At 41.2% G+C, this 17142-nt stretch overlaps 1 protein-coding gene across 1 annotated transcript; it reads left to right on the forward strand.

Moving 5' to 3' along the window:
* The first annotated feature begins 11066 nt into the window (after positions 1 to 11066).
* On the forward strand, positions 11067 to 17055 carry LOC147620053 (uncharacterized). Its single transcript, XM_086772205.1, has 2 exons — positions 11067 to 11778; positions 16373 to 17055. Exons 1-2 carry the CDS (start codon positions 11164 to 11166, stop codon positions 16607 to 16609), a joined length of 852 nt encoding a protein of 283 aa, XP_086628331.1. The 5' UTR covers positions 11067 to 11163; the 3' UTR covers positions 16610 to 17055.
* The last annotated feature ends 87 nt before the right edge of the window (positions 17056 to 17142 follow it).

The raw sequence follows: 17142 nt of genomic DNA on the forward strand, positions 1-17142 counted from the left end.
AAGGGATTGGTCATAGAGGATCAAACCAGGAAGCGCAAAGAGAGCAACCAACAACTCCTAAGGGGGTCGATGAATACCCCAATGCCGACAAAGAAATAAGGAAGCTCGAAGATGCCAAGGCCTTAGTTGAAGAGTGTCAATGGCTTCATGAAGCCAAGCTGAGGGCCAACTGGGTAAGGGATACAGTTTGTCCACCATGAAACAAGCCAACTCGGGGTAGTGAATTGGACGTGCCAACCCCAATTCCAAAAGAAACAGAAGAGGAGTCCCAAGTAAACACACTGTCCAGAATGTTTGAGGAAAATGGGTTCTATTTTAGAGTAATCATACAATTTTGATACCTTGGTAGTAAGGAAAGGGAGAGCCTTCAAGGAGGCACCTATTTCATACATGTGAATGAGTTTTAAACTCAAAAATATTAAGATATTTTTATCTCTCCTCTCTCCTCGATCAAAACAAATAAAAAAGAGAGCCAAACTGGTCCAAATTCAGCCAAACTGAAGCTAGAAAATTCTAGAACTTAGTTGGACTCAGTTAGTGGCCTCCCTCACCTATAAATAGACCCTCATTCTTTTGTATTCTCATTTGTGAACTAGACCATGCCAGTATCCCCTAAAAATAAGTATATTTTCTATTATCCCCTAAAAATAAGTATATTTTCTATTATCCCCTAAAAATCCTCTACATTTTGGAGAGATTGGAGCTTCTCTCTCTCTTCAACCTTCCTTGGAGCTTTTCTCAACATATTTACCAATTGATTGGTTGGGGGCCTCTCCTAAGAATAGAGAATCAAGCAAAACAAGAGGTAAGGTGTGACTTTATGGTTTTTCTTTAATCTTCTAAACGTTTTTCACTTCTCAACCCCTCTCAAGCTTGAGAAGTATTCAAATGAATGGTTTTTCAGTGCAAATGAAGCTCTCCAATGAATTCTAATGATTAATCACAAAAAGTTTACATTTATGCTTAATTTAGGATGTTTTTTTATGTATATCTCTCTCTCCCCCAAAGAATGGTCATTCCTATGACCAATTCTCTATTCAAATGATGCTTCTCATGGAGCAATTCTTAATTCTAAAAGCAAACTCTATGCTAGTCAAGCTAGAGGCCAAAGAAATGGCTTTTTAATGCTTTTATGTTACTTAAATTATGATAAACTTAGGAATTAAGTCCATAAATTTGATATTGGTCCAAATGATAGCTATTCTATCATATTGTATCACTAAACCTTATGCTTTTCAAAATTATTGAAAATTATCAGTAATAGCAGCGGAGCTATGGCAAAATTTTTAAAAATTAACACATAAATCATTTTTATGCATAATGTGAAAAGAGGACTTCCTACCATATTCTAGGATTACTCATCCTATGTTAAATAAATAATTCTCATCATATCCATGGAAAATTGATTTTTAATGTTTATGTATAAATAGTTAATTAGAGAAAAAGAAGAATTTTTAGTAATTTTATTTTTATGATAAAAGAGAAATTTCCATGATAATGGAGATCCATGTATTCCAATGGAGAAAGAGAAAATTTGAAATATTAAAATAATGGATATTTTATTTAAAAATTAAAAAATAATTTTAGATAAATTATTTTATGCATGAATAAATTTAAATAATAAAAGAGTAATTCTCATCATATTTGGAATTCAATCATTTAAATGGAAAAAGTGAAATTCTTGTCATATTAGGATTAATGGATATTTTTATTAAATTTTTAAGAGAAATTTTAGTTAAAATTATTTTATGCATGTATAAATTTAAATGATGAAAGAGAAATTTTTATCATATTTGGAATTCAATCATTTAAATGGAAAAAGTGAAATTCTTATCATATTAGGATTAATTTTTATTTAATTTTTAAGAGAAATTTTAGTTAAAATTATTTTATGTATGTATAAATTTAAATGATGAAAGAGGAATTTTCATCATATTTGGAATTCAATCATTTAAATAAAAAACAAGAAATTCTTGGTATAATTAGAATATTGAATATTTTTATTAAAAAAAAGATAAATTTTAGATAAATTTATCTGATGATAAAAGAGGAATTCCCATGACATTTAGAATTCAAGGAATTAAGTGTAAAAAGAGAAATTCCCATGATATTTGAGATCCAAGAAATTAAATGGAAAAAAGAGAAATTTTTAGTATAATTCAATTTATGAATATTTATCAAAAGTGGAAATATGTGTAGAATTGATTTTTGTAAATCCCATGAATTCTTTTATTCAAAAAAGGAATATTGAATATAATTCATTTGAGAAATGAAGAAAGAATATGGAAATAGTCGTCAAGAAAAAGAACCTTTATCTAAGCCAAACAATTGGCAGAAATTTAGAAAAAGTTTCATTATCGGTATCGAAGTAGGAAAAGATACTAAATGGAAATAAGATGTGAATGGGATGCGATAGGATGTGAATGGATGTGATAAGATGTAAATGGGATGCGATAAGATGTGAATGGATGTGATAAGATGTAAATGGGATGCGATAAGATGTGAATGGATGCGATAAGATGTAAATGGGATGCGAATAGATGTGAATGGATGTGATAAGATGAAAATGGGATGCGATAAGATGTGAATGGATGTGATAAGATGTAAATGGGATGCGACAGGATGTGAAAAGATGTAAATAGGATGTGAAAAGATGTAAATGGGATGTGATAGGATGCGAATAAATGTGATAAGATGTAAACGGGATGCGATAGGATGTGAATGGATGTGATAAGATGTGAATGGGATGTGATAGGATGTGGTGTGATGAAAATGAATGTGGATGAGATGTGAAGTAAATGGATGTGGATGTGAATGATGAGATGAGAGGATATGTGAAAGGGTGAGATGGGAAGTAAATGGATGTGGATGTGTATATGAAAGAATGTGATGTGAATATATGTGGATGTGAAGTGATAGATGTGAATGTATGGATAGATGTGGACGCATGTGAATGATTGGATGGATGTGGGTGAATGAGATGGGATGTGTATGAATGAGATATGATATGGATGTAATGTAAAGTGGATGGAATGAATGAGATATGATATGGATGTAATGTAAAGTGGATGGAATGAATGGGATATGATGTGGATAGATGTGGACGTGATGTAAGGTAGATAGAATATAGTGATGGAATGGGGATACAATGAATGTGATGAATGTGAATGGATGTGATGTGATGTGAGTCGGGATAAGTGTGAATGGGTGAGCTGTGATGTGATGTGATATGATGTAAATTGGGATAGATGTGAATGGATGATATGTGATGTGAATGGATGTGATGTGATGTGAATCAGGATATATGTGAATGAATGAGATGTGATGTGAATGGATGAGATGTGATGGGATGTGAATCAGGATAGATGTGAATGAATGAGATGTGAGGTGAAATGGATGTGATGTGATGTGGATCGGGGTAGATATGAATGGATGAGATTGAATGAATGTGATGTGATGGATGAGATTGAATGAATGTGATGTGATGAGATGTGGATATGGGTAGATGTGAGTGGATGAGATGTGGATATGGGTAGATGCGAGTGGATGAGATGTGATGAGTATAAATGTGGAAAGATGTGATGATATGGAAAATGATGTGATTGGATGAGAATGGATGAAGGACGATGGGAATACATATGATTGGACTTGGATTAAGTAATGTGGATTGTGTGGAACAATGTGGAAAGATGAGAGTTCGTTATAGAAACTGTATTTATGACCTATTTTTAAATGACTGATTTATGTCAAGAATGCTGGGGAAGCATTTTGACCGTCTTGTGAATGAGGTCATGGGAGACCTAAGTGATAAAGTTGCAAACAGCTGGACAGAGAGTCAACGGAGGATGTTTCGCGTAGCACGGTCGACTGAGGTCTTGACCAGCCTCAGTTCGATTTAAATGGTGAGCTTCCGGTACGGTGGATGAGGGAGCAAGGAAGCGGCCTATGAGAGTGAAGCGCTAGGTGACTTGCGAAGGATCCTAGAGGGTGCTGACCATACGGTGCTCGGGCTCTGGGTCACCGAAGATACCCATATGTGCGTCAAGGAAGATATTGGAACAAGGAGTAAGAGTTGTTTTTTGAAATCGAGCATGGATCTGGTTGATTGACCTTGCTGGTCCTCAACAACGGATGAGTCCATGGCTCTTTTATATGGATCTGTTGGTTGATCTTGCTGATCTTCAATGGAGAGTCCATTTGGATTTTTATAAGTGAATATATTTCCGGGTACTATGAGCTAGGAACTATTGAAAAGGCCCCTGAGTGAACAGGTGGTAAGCGTTCTGGTTGCCAATGATGCCATAGGTACACCGATGAAGGAATGATCAGAAACTAGAAATCAACCAAAGATTTTGGAGGATTATGATCAATGATACTATGATTTCATTAAAAGATTGTTTTAAAGTTAGCTGAATCTGTGAAACAGGCAATTTCATATTGGGTGTGTAATTGGTGTGACTATCTTGAAGTTTGCATGAAGCGCCGGCTAGGGGGCCTGGGAACTCTTTTCCCTGGTACCCGAGACAAAACCTAACCAAATTCCTAAATGGATCCCATCACTACCAGTGGTTGGGCAGTTGGCTAACCCATGGGATTGGATGGGGTTAGGCTAGATTGATGGATCCCTAAAATGAGACTCAATTCTGTTATGGGATACGATAGATGAAGTAAATCCCGGATAGTTCTTGTTCTATGGAAAAGAATCAACGGTTGTGTCTCGATGAGGAAAAAAGCGTTGGTCTCTATGATCCAAGTGCAAGTCTTTTCCTTGATCTGACCATGTGACTTACAGGTTCGATTGGATCAGTTCGGTTAGTTAAGGCTCTTGACTACGTTAGAATAAAAATATTTTAGAGAAATCTCCCGTGCTTGCTGGGTGAGGGAAGTTTTTTCGGGTTCGGTTTTGGAAGAACCGAGGGATTAGTCTCTTGTCCGGATATCCGTGGGCGAGGCCCTGAGTGAGAGTCTCTGTCCTGTGCAAGAAGTGCTACTTCCGCTGCTAGCTCCCCCGAATTCGTTGCGTAGAGGGGGCAGGTATCTTTCATGTCCAGCAGTAGCGGTGATCTGTACATGTGGCGCCGGTAAAGCCAATGGGGCTCTAAGTGCTGGTAGCTATGCAACATTTTGAAATCTTGGATATCTACACATTGAGTGTCATAATTTCCTAATTTTACACAGTGAGCACAATAGAGTAATGGCCTTGCTCTTAACTGTGGACACTAAATGGTAGTGTGATTTAATCTGCACATAGAGCACCACACCAATTCCCTGCCGGCAGGGGTAAAGATGATTATGCCCATGCCCAGATGTTTCTCTTCCCTCTTTGACTTTCAATTTCTCTAATATGGCATTATTGAGCTTATCCACTGTCATGTTTCCGACTTGCTTGCTTTGAGTTCCAATTTCTTGGTGGCTCGAGACACGCGAAGTCGTAGTTGCTGAAGATGTTTTAACATCTTCCGGTTGCAGTAATTCCAACATATTATCTTCATATTCGATTGCCAGTTTGCAACATGCATCAAGAGTAGCAAGTCGGGCTAGTACCAGGTAATCATGCATTTTGTGGTCTCTAACCCCTCTCTCCAGAAGCAAGGCAACAATTGATCATCAGTTAACCTCTCCTGAAGTTTGCACCTCGAATTTAAGTGCTTAAGACGAGACACATAGTCTCTCATCGACTCATCTTCCTTTTGTTTGATATTATGTAACTGTGCCACATGGCTCCATATGTCACCATTTCAGGTAAAACTGGGCACAAAAACATTCTTTAGCCTTGTGAAGTTAACCTTATCCTCAGGCTTAAGGGTTCAGAACCACTGATGAGCTTTTCCTTCCAAGGTCAGTGAGAAGGCATGTATCATTAATCCCCCAACCCATCTTTGCTGCCATATTTAATAGGTCTGTCCTTGTGGTTGTATTAAGGTCCATGGTTGGATCTATCCTAGGCCTTTGAGGAATTTCTCCCCCCCTTCCTAGACCTCGTCCCCTTCCTGTATTGGCTCTTCTAGGTATTTCTAGTCCATGGGATGGTCCAGCTGCTATACCTTGGAGTGACTCCATTAGTCGCCTATGTACGTCTTTGCAGAATCAGGAGTTCCATATCTTGTAGGAACGTAGGGTGATTGATCATCTGCTCAATATCCTTTTTGGTGTACAGACGGTCCTCTACTTCACTCGCCATCCTTGCTAGGTTACCCTCCTCTTCTACGGTTGTAAACCCTTCCTCCGTTATGGATTCCTCGTTTATGGGTTCCAAGTTTGGAATTTCTCCCTCACTTCTACCCATAACCGTTTCTAGTTCCTTCCCTCGTGAGACTAGAGTGGGTTAAAACTTCCCATTTCCTTTTGCTCAACTCTCATCCTTTGAGTATCGAGCGCTTGTTTCCTTAAGCTCAATTCTCGTAGTTGTCATTCCACCTCACTCCGTTTGAGGTCTAACTCTACTTCCTCGGTGGTGGGGAAGAATATTTGACCCATCCTAGCTGTACTTTCTATGTCCCATCTTATTTGGGGGGTGCCGGTATTTGACAATCTAGAATTTGATGCTTGGATAGGCACTTCTTGTCGTGGACCAAGTCCAGCGCTGGTTGATGGACCCATGCCCTACAGATTGCGCTTCTTCGTCTCATGAATGCTTTGGAGACCAAAAAATCCCTGGGCGATATCAATGATACCACTGGACCTGGTTGGGAAGAGTGGTTTCTCCTCTTTCCCAAAACCAGCGTATCTCAGCCCTTCTTCCATGGACTCTTCGCTACTAGTTTCAGTGGTGGTCAGGTTTCTCAGAACACTTAGGTGTGTGCTTGCGGGATGTCCTGATCCCACACTTCTTTGATAGGAAGATCTTGGGTGATTCGATGCACTATTGTGTTAATCCAATTCTAGGATTAACAAGATCTACCGCCATTATCTTACATCAAGGAGTCATGGTAGATACACCAAAGGGTCATACATTCATGATATGAAGCAATAGTGTCCAAAGCTACAACTTGGACGGGCGCACGTATAATGGTGTGACGGAGTATTTATGGCAATTTTTGCTTCAAGAGCGTGTGGTAGCAAGTTAGGATAAAGTCCTAAGTGATGTACTTCATGGATATATTATGAGAGTAGTCATTGTAATAGCATTAGGCCTCTTATGAGCCTAAAGTGCCCGGTCGGCCATAGTTTAAGTGACTGCGAACACTTATGGCCATGTATATAAGTGAATTTCTCTCATAATACAACATACTCTCCCACTGTGCAATTGAGTCTTGCTCTTGCTAATCTCTCTCCCTAATGCATGCTAGTGAGTGTGTGTGAGTGGAGTGAGGTGAGAGGAGGGAGGACGAGGACCCGTAGTGTAACGCAGAGGTGTGACAACGTTCGCGGGAGACGCGGTGGAATTTCTTCTCAAGGAGTTGTAGACCTTGGAGACCTCAAGGGTTATGAGCTCGGCCATTGGAAATATCTTACGACAGTTTGCGGTTCACCAGGTAATCTCTTTTTGGATGTGTAGGGTTAGGGTGAGCCATGTATATAAGTGAATTTCTCTCATAATAAAACATACTCTCCCATTGTGCAATTGAGTCTTGCTCTTGCTAATCTCTCTCCCTAATGCATGCTAATGAGTGTGTGTTAGTGAAGTGAGGTGAGAGGAGGGACGAGGACCCGTAGTGCAATGCGGCGGTGACAACACTCACGGGAGAAGCGGTGGAATTTCTTCTCAAGGAGTTGTAGAGCTTGGAGACCTCAAGGGTTACGAGCTCGGCCATTGGAAAGATCCTCACGACAGTTGCGGTTCACCAGGTAATCTCTTTTTGGATGTGTTTCAAAGGAGGGTTAGGGTGAGCCATAACATATTGTTAGGCGTAAGATCGGGGCGTAAGATCATCTCCGATGAGTTTTCTAGATCTTAAGTGCATGTATGTATGATTTGATAAGCTATTTGTCAACCCAATTTTATTTTTTTGCCGATTCTATCGCTCTATTTCAGAAGGCGTGAAATTGCAGAGAATGGTTCATGTCGTGAAAAGTCAGAAAAGGTTCACGGTGTGAATGTTATTCTACACTTTCACGTGCTTAAAAATTTTGCCTTTCGGGTTAGATCCCCTCTTTTTGATATAGGGTGCCCTCCTTTACCTGACACCTCTGACACCGCGAAGTCTGCCAAAATTTTTGAGCACGTGAAAGTTCAGCAAAGCATTCTCACAGCGTGAAAACCTCTCTTGTTCATGACGTGAAACCTTCTTTGCGGATTGGAGGATCATGTTTGTTAATCCAAAATGGGATTAACAGAAGCTCTTGGTAGAGTGTGGAGGACCTGGCTTCCTATCCACAATAGGTAACTCTAATTTGTTGATATTCCCTTAGCCTCTCCAAGTAATAATTATTTCCTATTAAAGGTATCCACATGGGCTGAGGAGATGATGGTGGACAGAAAGGTAAGAGGTCACCTATTTCCTAGATATGTAATGAAAAGATAAGGAATGGTTTCAATGTCCACTTTACATCTAGGTCCATCATCTAGCCGTGATGCTAATCCTTTGATCCCCCTCTTGCATCAAGAGGGCCATATGAAGAATCAACTACATGAGACAAGAGATTTTGGGGGAAATGGTGCTAGACCAAATGTTAGTAAGTTTGAATTGCCACCACTGCCTTCTATCCTAAGAGAGGTTCCACCTAGAGTTAAACTTAACATAAAGAGGGGGATCCTCCATAGTTTTATAACTGGCTATTGGTGGGAGCAGACTATCATACCCTAACCAAACAAAATCTCTGATTTGCATTTCACATCCACAGCCTCCACATAATAAGCTGCATATAATGCTAAATTCTATGCATTTAATGTTGGCCTCAAGCTTTTTAATGGTCTTTTAACAAATTTTTTAGATTGTACCTAAGTAATAGTAAGATTTAGTTAGCACGTTGTATAAGCCTTTAAAGAGTTGTCAATTCAAAGAACTAAAAGTTTAGTAATCCAACAAATATTAATGTAGTTTGTGCATGCCTCTTCCTCGAGCCTTTTTAGTTAAGGCCACAAAAGAGAAGGGTGGGGTGTGGGTTGCCACCTTGCATGGAAGGACCCACATCCTCCACGCAATAAGCTACATATAATGTTGAATTCTATGCATTCAATGATGGCCTCAAGCTTTTTAATGGTCTTTAAACAAGTTTTGAGAAATTTTTAGATTGTACCTAAGTATTAGTAAGATTTGGTTAGCATGTTGTCTAAGCCTTTAAAGAGTTATCAATTCACATGCATTTCAAAGAACTAAAAGTTTAACACATAGTAGTCCAACACATATTAGTGTAGTTTTGTGCATGCTTTTTCCTCAAGCCTTTTTAGTCAAGGGCAAAGACTAGAAGGCCTTTGAATCAATAAGTCACCAATCATAAGATGTGGAAATGATGGTCATGCCTTTCATTTTTCAATCACTTACTTTATCTTCATAGATTCTTGTTCTAACTCTTAGCTTGTTATTGCAACATCAATAACAAAATGGTTCTATGCTTGTTGATATCTACAACATTTGTATGGTTAAATGCTTCTACTATTCTTGATTTTTCATACTTTAATATGTATCGATTATTGCAAAGTTTAATTTTTGTTATAGTATAAATATGCCCTATGGATGCATTTTCATGATGGATTAAATAAAGGGGGCAAAGGTCAACAATGCTAGAGTAAATTAAGTTATTTAAATAATAACTACATTTTTGGGAATAAAAATCTCATAGCCCATATATCATTCAAGGCATCTTTCTTTCTCTCTCTCTTTCATGTTTCTTTCAAGCCATCTTTCTCTTTTCTCTATGTTGCTTGCATCCCCCCCTCCCCCTCCCCCTCCCCCACGTCCTCTCTATTTGTTCTCTTATTTTTTTTTTGAACTCCTCAAGTTTGCCGCATGAGTGTCTTTGTGGTTTGAGTTTTCAATGCAGGCATAAGACATCACCAAGCCTAAAGGGAGGTAGAGGACCTTAGGAAAGGTGAAGGCCATTATGAGTTTGAGTTTTCAATGCACGCAAAAGACACTGCCATGCCTACTAAAGGGAGGTAGAGGACCTCAGGAAAGGTGACAACCATTAAGGAGGGGTGCCATACTAGATAGGGGATTCCCAAGGCCATTAAGGAGGGGCGACATACACAACACAATCCAGATAGGGGATTTAAAAGAGGGATTTAGAAGAGGGAGGAGGCAAACGAGGGGACTCTCCCTCTTTCTCTGTAGGTGGGGCTGGAGAAAATGGAAGGATGGGCATATCTAGTTTGAGTAGTAGAGCAAGAGGGGGATAAGGAGAGATGGCAAGCAACTAGCTAGAGGACAACCTAGGTTACACTAGAGGTTAGTGATGAGAGATGAGATATGATCTTAATTGTCTTAAAATAAAACCTTAGAACAACCTTAGAAAATTTGATTGAGAGCATCAATAATTGATACAAGTAAATTGTAATATGAAATTAAAATGAACACTTGATTATTTTACTATTTTCCAACAAAGTATTATGGATAAGCAATAAAAGCATTGTTATTGAGAGAGTTATTTGCCATCTGCCTCATTTTGGCATAAGATTTCCTCTCCTTTTAGGCACTAGAGCAACCCTTGAGAAGATGAGTTAAGTCACAATGTTTCTAAGAGTGCAAAGGAGTGCTATCAACCAAAAATTGTTAAAGCACATCCACAAGAAAAAGGTGCATTGCTTTGATAAAGAGTTAGGAACTTTAATGACCCCATCACGTACCACATGTGCATTTGTAACTTTTTTTGAGAGATTATATATACTATTTAATGATAGATGTTGACCACTGAGTGTACTAAAGTAGAGCCCATACAGATGCCTTGACTAATGCTAAAAAAAATTGTCCTATTTTGCAATTTTCACTACTAAGCTTGAAAAAAACCAAGGTTAATGTTGAAATAAATGATGACACTCTGGCAATTATAGTTTTGGTTGATGCAAAGGAGTGCTATCAACCAAAAATTGTTAAAGCACATCCACAAGAAAAAGGTGCATTGCTTTGACGCCTTGCCGCTGTGAGCGAACCAGGTGTCGTCCAAGCCCTCTGGCTTTGCATGCTAAACCCTCAGCACTTCTGCCCTGAATCTTCCGTCAGTCGCCCTGCTGTGCAGCCCGGCGCTTCTCCTCCTCCCCCAGAGGGGGGGGAACTCTGTTTCAGGATGTCACTACACGATTTGGTTCTTGCTGGCGCCTCTTCATCTGCGCAGTCCTCTCGCGAAGCAGCTGCTCTACCGTCTCTGGTTCTTCAGCAGGTGCCATCCAGGCCGACGGGTGGCTCCCTCACAACACTAAAAGCTTCTTTGCCTTTCACTCGTCAGCAGAAAGGTTCTGGAGGCCTGGGTGATGCGGAAGGCAAGCGGGGTTCCCTTCTGGACGCCCCCCCTCAGGGCCTGTCTGGCCCTCTGCGTTCGACTCCCCCTACGTCTTTTGCTGATGCTGTGCGTCAGCCATCATCAGGTCATGTTGTTCCAACTCTACCCTTTAAAGCTATTGATAATACAGTGATTAATCTGTCACAGAACCCTGCATTTGAGGAAAGAACTGGTGAATATGATGTTGACAATGATGGTGCTGTTATCTGTGACGATGAGGAATTGGCAGCTTGGCAAGACCATCTGGCTGCCCACGCCCTGATTGGTCTCTGTCATGGTGCAAGACCGCCTGTAGACACCCTGAAATTCTGGATTAGATCTAACTGGGACCAAAAGGGCATCAAAGTAGCCTCCGTCCAGCATCTGCCTAATGCGTACTATATGTTCCTCTTTGAAGATAAGGTAAGTGCCTCTTCTGTTATTAACAGCGGGCAGTGGATTATCAGGAATACCCCCATATCTTTTTTTAGATGGTATGATTCATTTGACCCTAAAGGACCCAAACCCACTAAAATCCCCGTCTGGGTAGAGTTTACAGATATGCCAACCAAGTATTCTATATGGGCTAAAAGGATAGGGGGTGCTGTAGGTAAGGTTCTAGGGCAAAAACCGTTTCAGGTTGTCAACCCCCAATGGGCTCACCAAATGCTCATTGAGGTTGACACCGCCAAACCCCTCAAAGAGAAAGTTCCCCTGAAAAACAGAGAGGGTCAGATTATCTATGAGCAAACTCTCACATACAAGAACCTCCCGAACGCTTGTTTCAATTGCAACAAACAAGGGCATCTTATTAGAGATTGCCCCGACCTCCATCAACCAGCCTCTAATGATAGAACCCCAGCTAAGGAGGAGGCGTTTGTCCAGCCTCAGCGTAAACATGTGTCCAAGTCTAAAAACAGTAAACCTAATTGGCATATCCCAGCTAATAGATATGCCCCCCTCTTAGCTGAGGTTCAGGACGGTCTAGAAGTCCAGTTCCAGGCCAAAGAGGCTGGCAGCCCAGCCCCTCCAGATGTAGATCAACCATCCCCGGGAAGGGTCCCCAACAAGGACCGCGTTTTCGTTAGTCAAGACCTTGATTCACCTATGGAATCGGATGATGATTTCATAGACAAAACGCAGCATATGGATGAAGTTTTCAAAGCCCAACTTGACGAAGAAGATGCTTCGTTGATGAAGAGGATGTCCCTCTCACCAATGAAACAACATGTCGAGGAGGACTTCTCCCCCCTTCTTATGGGGTCTAAAATGAAGAGGAAAAAAGAAAAAAGCCAAGATGTCCTAAGAACCTCCGTATCTGCGGGGAAACCTTCAAAAACAAGTAAAAAATGAATTCTCTGAACCTTCTCTCTTTGAACTGTAAAGGGCTTACAAACCCGGAGAGGGCTTTAGCCATTAATATGTGGTTAAGGGACTCAACGTTTGTCTTCGACCTTATCAGTCTTCAAGAGCTCAAAATTGGGGGTCCTCAACTCCAGTTGAACCTTCAAAAAATCTCTAGGAATTCTCGGTGGTTTTCTACCAATCACCCCTCAGGGAAAGGTGGGACAGCTATTGGCATTCACATGAAATGGGATCACGCCATTTTAGATTCCTGGTCGGATGTTAATCACTCTTGGACCGCGGTTAGGATGGGCAACCCTTTCAATTTCACTCTTGTTTCGGTTTATGCCCCCTGCCTGGCTAGCTTGAGAGCTTCTACCTGGCAGTCTATCACTCAGATTGTGGGTCCCATCTTTCTCATTGGTGACTTTAATATGGTAGAGGCTCAGGTTGATAGAAGTAGACTTCTGGGCAGTACCATCAGTGGTTATGAAAAGGTTAAATGGGATGGGTTAAAGGGTGAGAAAGACCTCTCTGACCTCTCTTCGAAAACTGGATTCTCTTGGTCTAACAATCAAAAAGGCTCCTTTCACAGGGCGGCCAGATTGGACAGACTGTATGCCTCGGGGAGTTTGATTGATATGTTCCTAAAAATCAAGGTTACCACGGATCCCTCCCTAACCATCTCTGATCACATCCCTCTTATCTGTAACCTGTCCCTTGGCCAGGCCAAAGGTAGGGCTGGATGGCCTCACCTTGACCCCTCTCTCTTCCGTCTCCCTTGTATCCAACAGATGATCAAAGCCTCCATTGCTGAGGCTTTCAATCAATTCATCTCCCCTTCCAAGGGATGGGAAAGTCTGGTGAATAAGGTTCATTCTATCTGCAAGGAGTATAAGATGCAAGTCTCTTTGATTCGTTTGAATCGGAGAATGCAAATCAGGAACCAGATTCAAGACATTTATCTGTCTAAAGATGTTGCAGTAAATCACTCTTTGATTGAGCTAAAGAATCAGCTCAGACTTGAAGAGTTATTAGCTGCTAAGGCCACTAGATTGTGGTTCAGGGAGGTTTGGGCTGGAAAAATCGATACTCCTCACCCCAAGATGTTTTCTCTCCTTAAAAGGAAGAAAGGTAGAGATCTTATCCCTATGGTCAAGAAACCGGATGGTCACCTGGCTATTGGTGATGTGGAAAACTTGCAGGTTATTAAGGACCACTTTTATAACTTGTTCTCCACAGCCCTCCCTCCGTCACATGAAGTTTCGGCCGCTAGGGCCAAGATTGCCAGCATTAGGAAGAAGATGGTGAACCCCTCTTTAGCCTTGAAGCTAGACTCCCCCTTCACTGAAAAGGAGGTGAAGGAGGCTATCTCTCATCTTAAAAAATGTAAATCTCCGGGTGAAGATGGGATCCCCAACGAATTCTTTCTTGTTTTCAAAGACGAATTGTCCCCTCACATCCTTGACATTTGGAGGGAAGCCATGAGGAAGGGAGGTTTAGCTGAAAAGACAAACATGGGGATCATCAAGCTTATTCACAAAAAGGATGAGAAAGAAGATCTTGGTAATTGGAGACCCATAACATGTCTCTCGTCCCTCTACAAAGTGTTTGCTCATATCCTGACTAACAGAATCAACCCCTATATGGATGAGTGGATCCTCAAAGAGCAAAAGGGCTTTATAAAGGGAAGATATATTCTTGATGCTATCATTAGTCTATGGGAGGGTATGGAACATGCTGAAAACTCGGGCCAGAACTACATCTTCCTTAAAATAGACTTTGATAAAGCCTATGATAGAATAGACTGGTCTTTCCTCTTCCAATCCCTTCAAGATATTGGCCTCAATAGAAAATTCATAAAATATGTCCAAACCTTGCTTGGGAATGCGTCTTCCAAGGTGGCTGTCAATGGGTCTCTCACTGGTGCCTTCCCTCTGAGGAAATCTATTCGTCAAGGTTGTCCCCTGTCCCCGCTTCTTTTTGCTATTGTTGCGGATGCGCTGGGGTGGCTGGTTAACAAGGAGTTATCTGACAATAATATTAAGGGTATTGAGATCCCCAACAGGGCTGATCCTTTATGCCTGCAGCTTTTTGCTGATGATACGAATGTGCTGCTCCGCAATGATGTTCAGACTGCTGTTCATTTTATGACTTGCCTGGATACCTTTTGTCTTGCCAGTGGCTCGCAAATAAATCACTCCAAGACCAGCTTCAGAGTCGGGGAAGGGCTGCCCCCTCCCTCGATCCTGTCCGCTGGTTGTAAGAATATCCCTGATGGTGTTGTTTTCAGGCTTCTTGGAATCCCCATGGGCTTCAACATCTCTTCCAAACAAAGGTGGGACTATGTGCTCGATAAACTCAAGAATCAGGTAAAGAAATGGAGTCACATCAACACAGGGGTAGCGTCAAGAGCCTTTGTCCTCAATCACTTCATTATCCCCTCTGTTGTTTACTTCCTGGCCTGTTGGAGACCCTCTGAGACCCAACTCCAATCCCTTTACTCGATCATGGGGAACTATCTTTGGGGGGGATCTCTCGGAAGTAAGAAGGTCAGCAAAGTAGCATTTCAGTCATGTTGCTTGGAAAAAGAGCAAGGAGGTCTTGGTATCATCAACATCGGGTTGCTTGCTGAGAAGCTTGCAGCTAAATGGGTGCAAAGGGCTATCTATTCTAAGGATGTTTGGGCCGACTTACTCAAAAGGGATATCAATAAATTTTGGCTCAAAGGTAAAAGATCTTGGAAGGGTTTCTCTCTCAATGAAGCTTTGTTCTCAAAGGCCGATCTCTCCCCTACAGGTAGTAAACTGTGCTGTAGGATGTGGGAGTCGTGGATGAAATACAAAAAGCTCTTTTTCTTTCAAACCTTTACCAAGAGAGGTAGATATGCCTATTCGGCTGACTCTGTGTGGTTTGGACATCTTGTGTCTCCGATCTCCAATGAACAGTTCCAGACCAGTCTTTCTTGTTTCAAAGCTGGTATAAAGGTTTGGGGCGACTTATGTGACTCAACGGGGATGTTAAACAGAGATCAAATCTGCAATAAATTCATATTGTCTCGTAGTGGAGTTGAGTTGGTCATTCAGAGGTGTAATGCTCTTAAGGTGTCCATTCCCCCGGGGTTGAGTTGTGACTGTATAACCTTTTCTAAAGCCATCCGGTGGGGCTACTCCAGTAACCTGGTCAAGTTACCTAACAACTGGCATGCAAGTAAGCTGATTCTTAAGCTCAATAAGAGATGGTCCTTGGCCTGGAACCAACATCAATGGGCCTTCCGTTTTAAGCTCATTTGGGCCTTCGCTAATGAAAGAAAACACGCCATTTTGGCCTGGCTTGTCATGCACAAAGCGACCTGGACCCTTGAGAAAGCCCTGAAGTTTGGGCATGGTAACGGTCTTTGCCCCCGCTGTAATTCCAAGATTGAAACGGTCCCCCATCTCTTTTTCTCTTGCCCTGACACTAGACAATTCTTGGATGTTCTTAACAAGGCTTTTAAGAAAATTAGGAAAATCCCTTTGAGCTGGAAAGAAGTCCTCTTAGGCGAATGCCACTCGCTTGACCCTTTAATGTGGCATTCCGTCAGAATTTTGTTTCTTTGGCATGTTTGGAAGCAACGTAATGAAGCTCTTTATGGAACAAAAACTAATCACCACTTTTATCTTTTTCTTGACAGTGTACTCAAGCTAATTCATCATCTCCGGCCGAGTGGTGCTCCCATGGAGGTGGACCGGTGGCAAGAACTACCTTGGAGGAAATGGAAGAGATTCCATGTCTCCTCGCATTGTCTAACGAAGGATGCTATGATACAAGAGCTTCAGATGGAATGTCAAAGAAGACTCCAGAATTCCGAGTTTTACATCCAGGCCTCAGAAGGCTGCTGTGGGTTTCCTTAAGCCCTCATGGCCCCTAACTTCTGGTCACGAGATTTTCTCAGCCTCTCGTCTGAATAAAGGTTAATCTTGCTGCAACTGGGGCTGGCTGGCCACTGCCTAGAGCCTCAGTCTGGGCTTCAGGTTTCATTTGTCAAATTGGTACATCAAAGTAGTCATGCTGCAATGTTGTTAGCCCTTAGTCATCTGCTCTCTAATTTGAACCATCCTCTCTCCCTAAATAGAAGAGGGGCTGGCTGCCGTTTGTCTCTTGAACTGTTGCATCAACACGGCTGTTTATATGCAGTGCTGGCCGATCTGGTCTCAGTTTTGTTTCAGAGGTTTTGTCCCCCTTTTTCTGAAGGGTACTCCAGACCTATGTGTCTCCCCATGGACCTTCCACATGGGTTCTTGTAACATCTTTTTCTTTTAATATATTCCGCTGTTTTAACTAAAAAAAAAAAAAAAAAAAAAAAAAAAAAAAAAAAGAGTTAGGAACTTTAATGACCCCATCACGTACCACATGTGCATTTGTAACTTTTTTTGAGAGATTATATATACTATTTAATGATAG

This window comes from Cibotium barometz, chromosome 32 (genome assembly GCF_041138505.1).
Source record: "Cibotium barometz isolate CiBa-2024 chromosome 32, ASM4113850v1, whole genome shotgun sequence".
Classification (NCBI taxonomy): domain Eukaryota; kingdom Viridiplantae; phylum Streptophyta; class Polypodiopsida; order Cyatheales; family Cibotiaceae; genus Cibotium; species Cibotium barometz.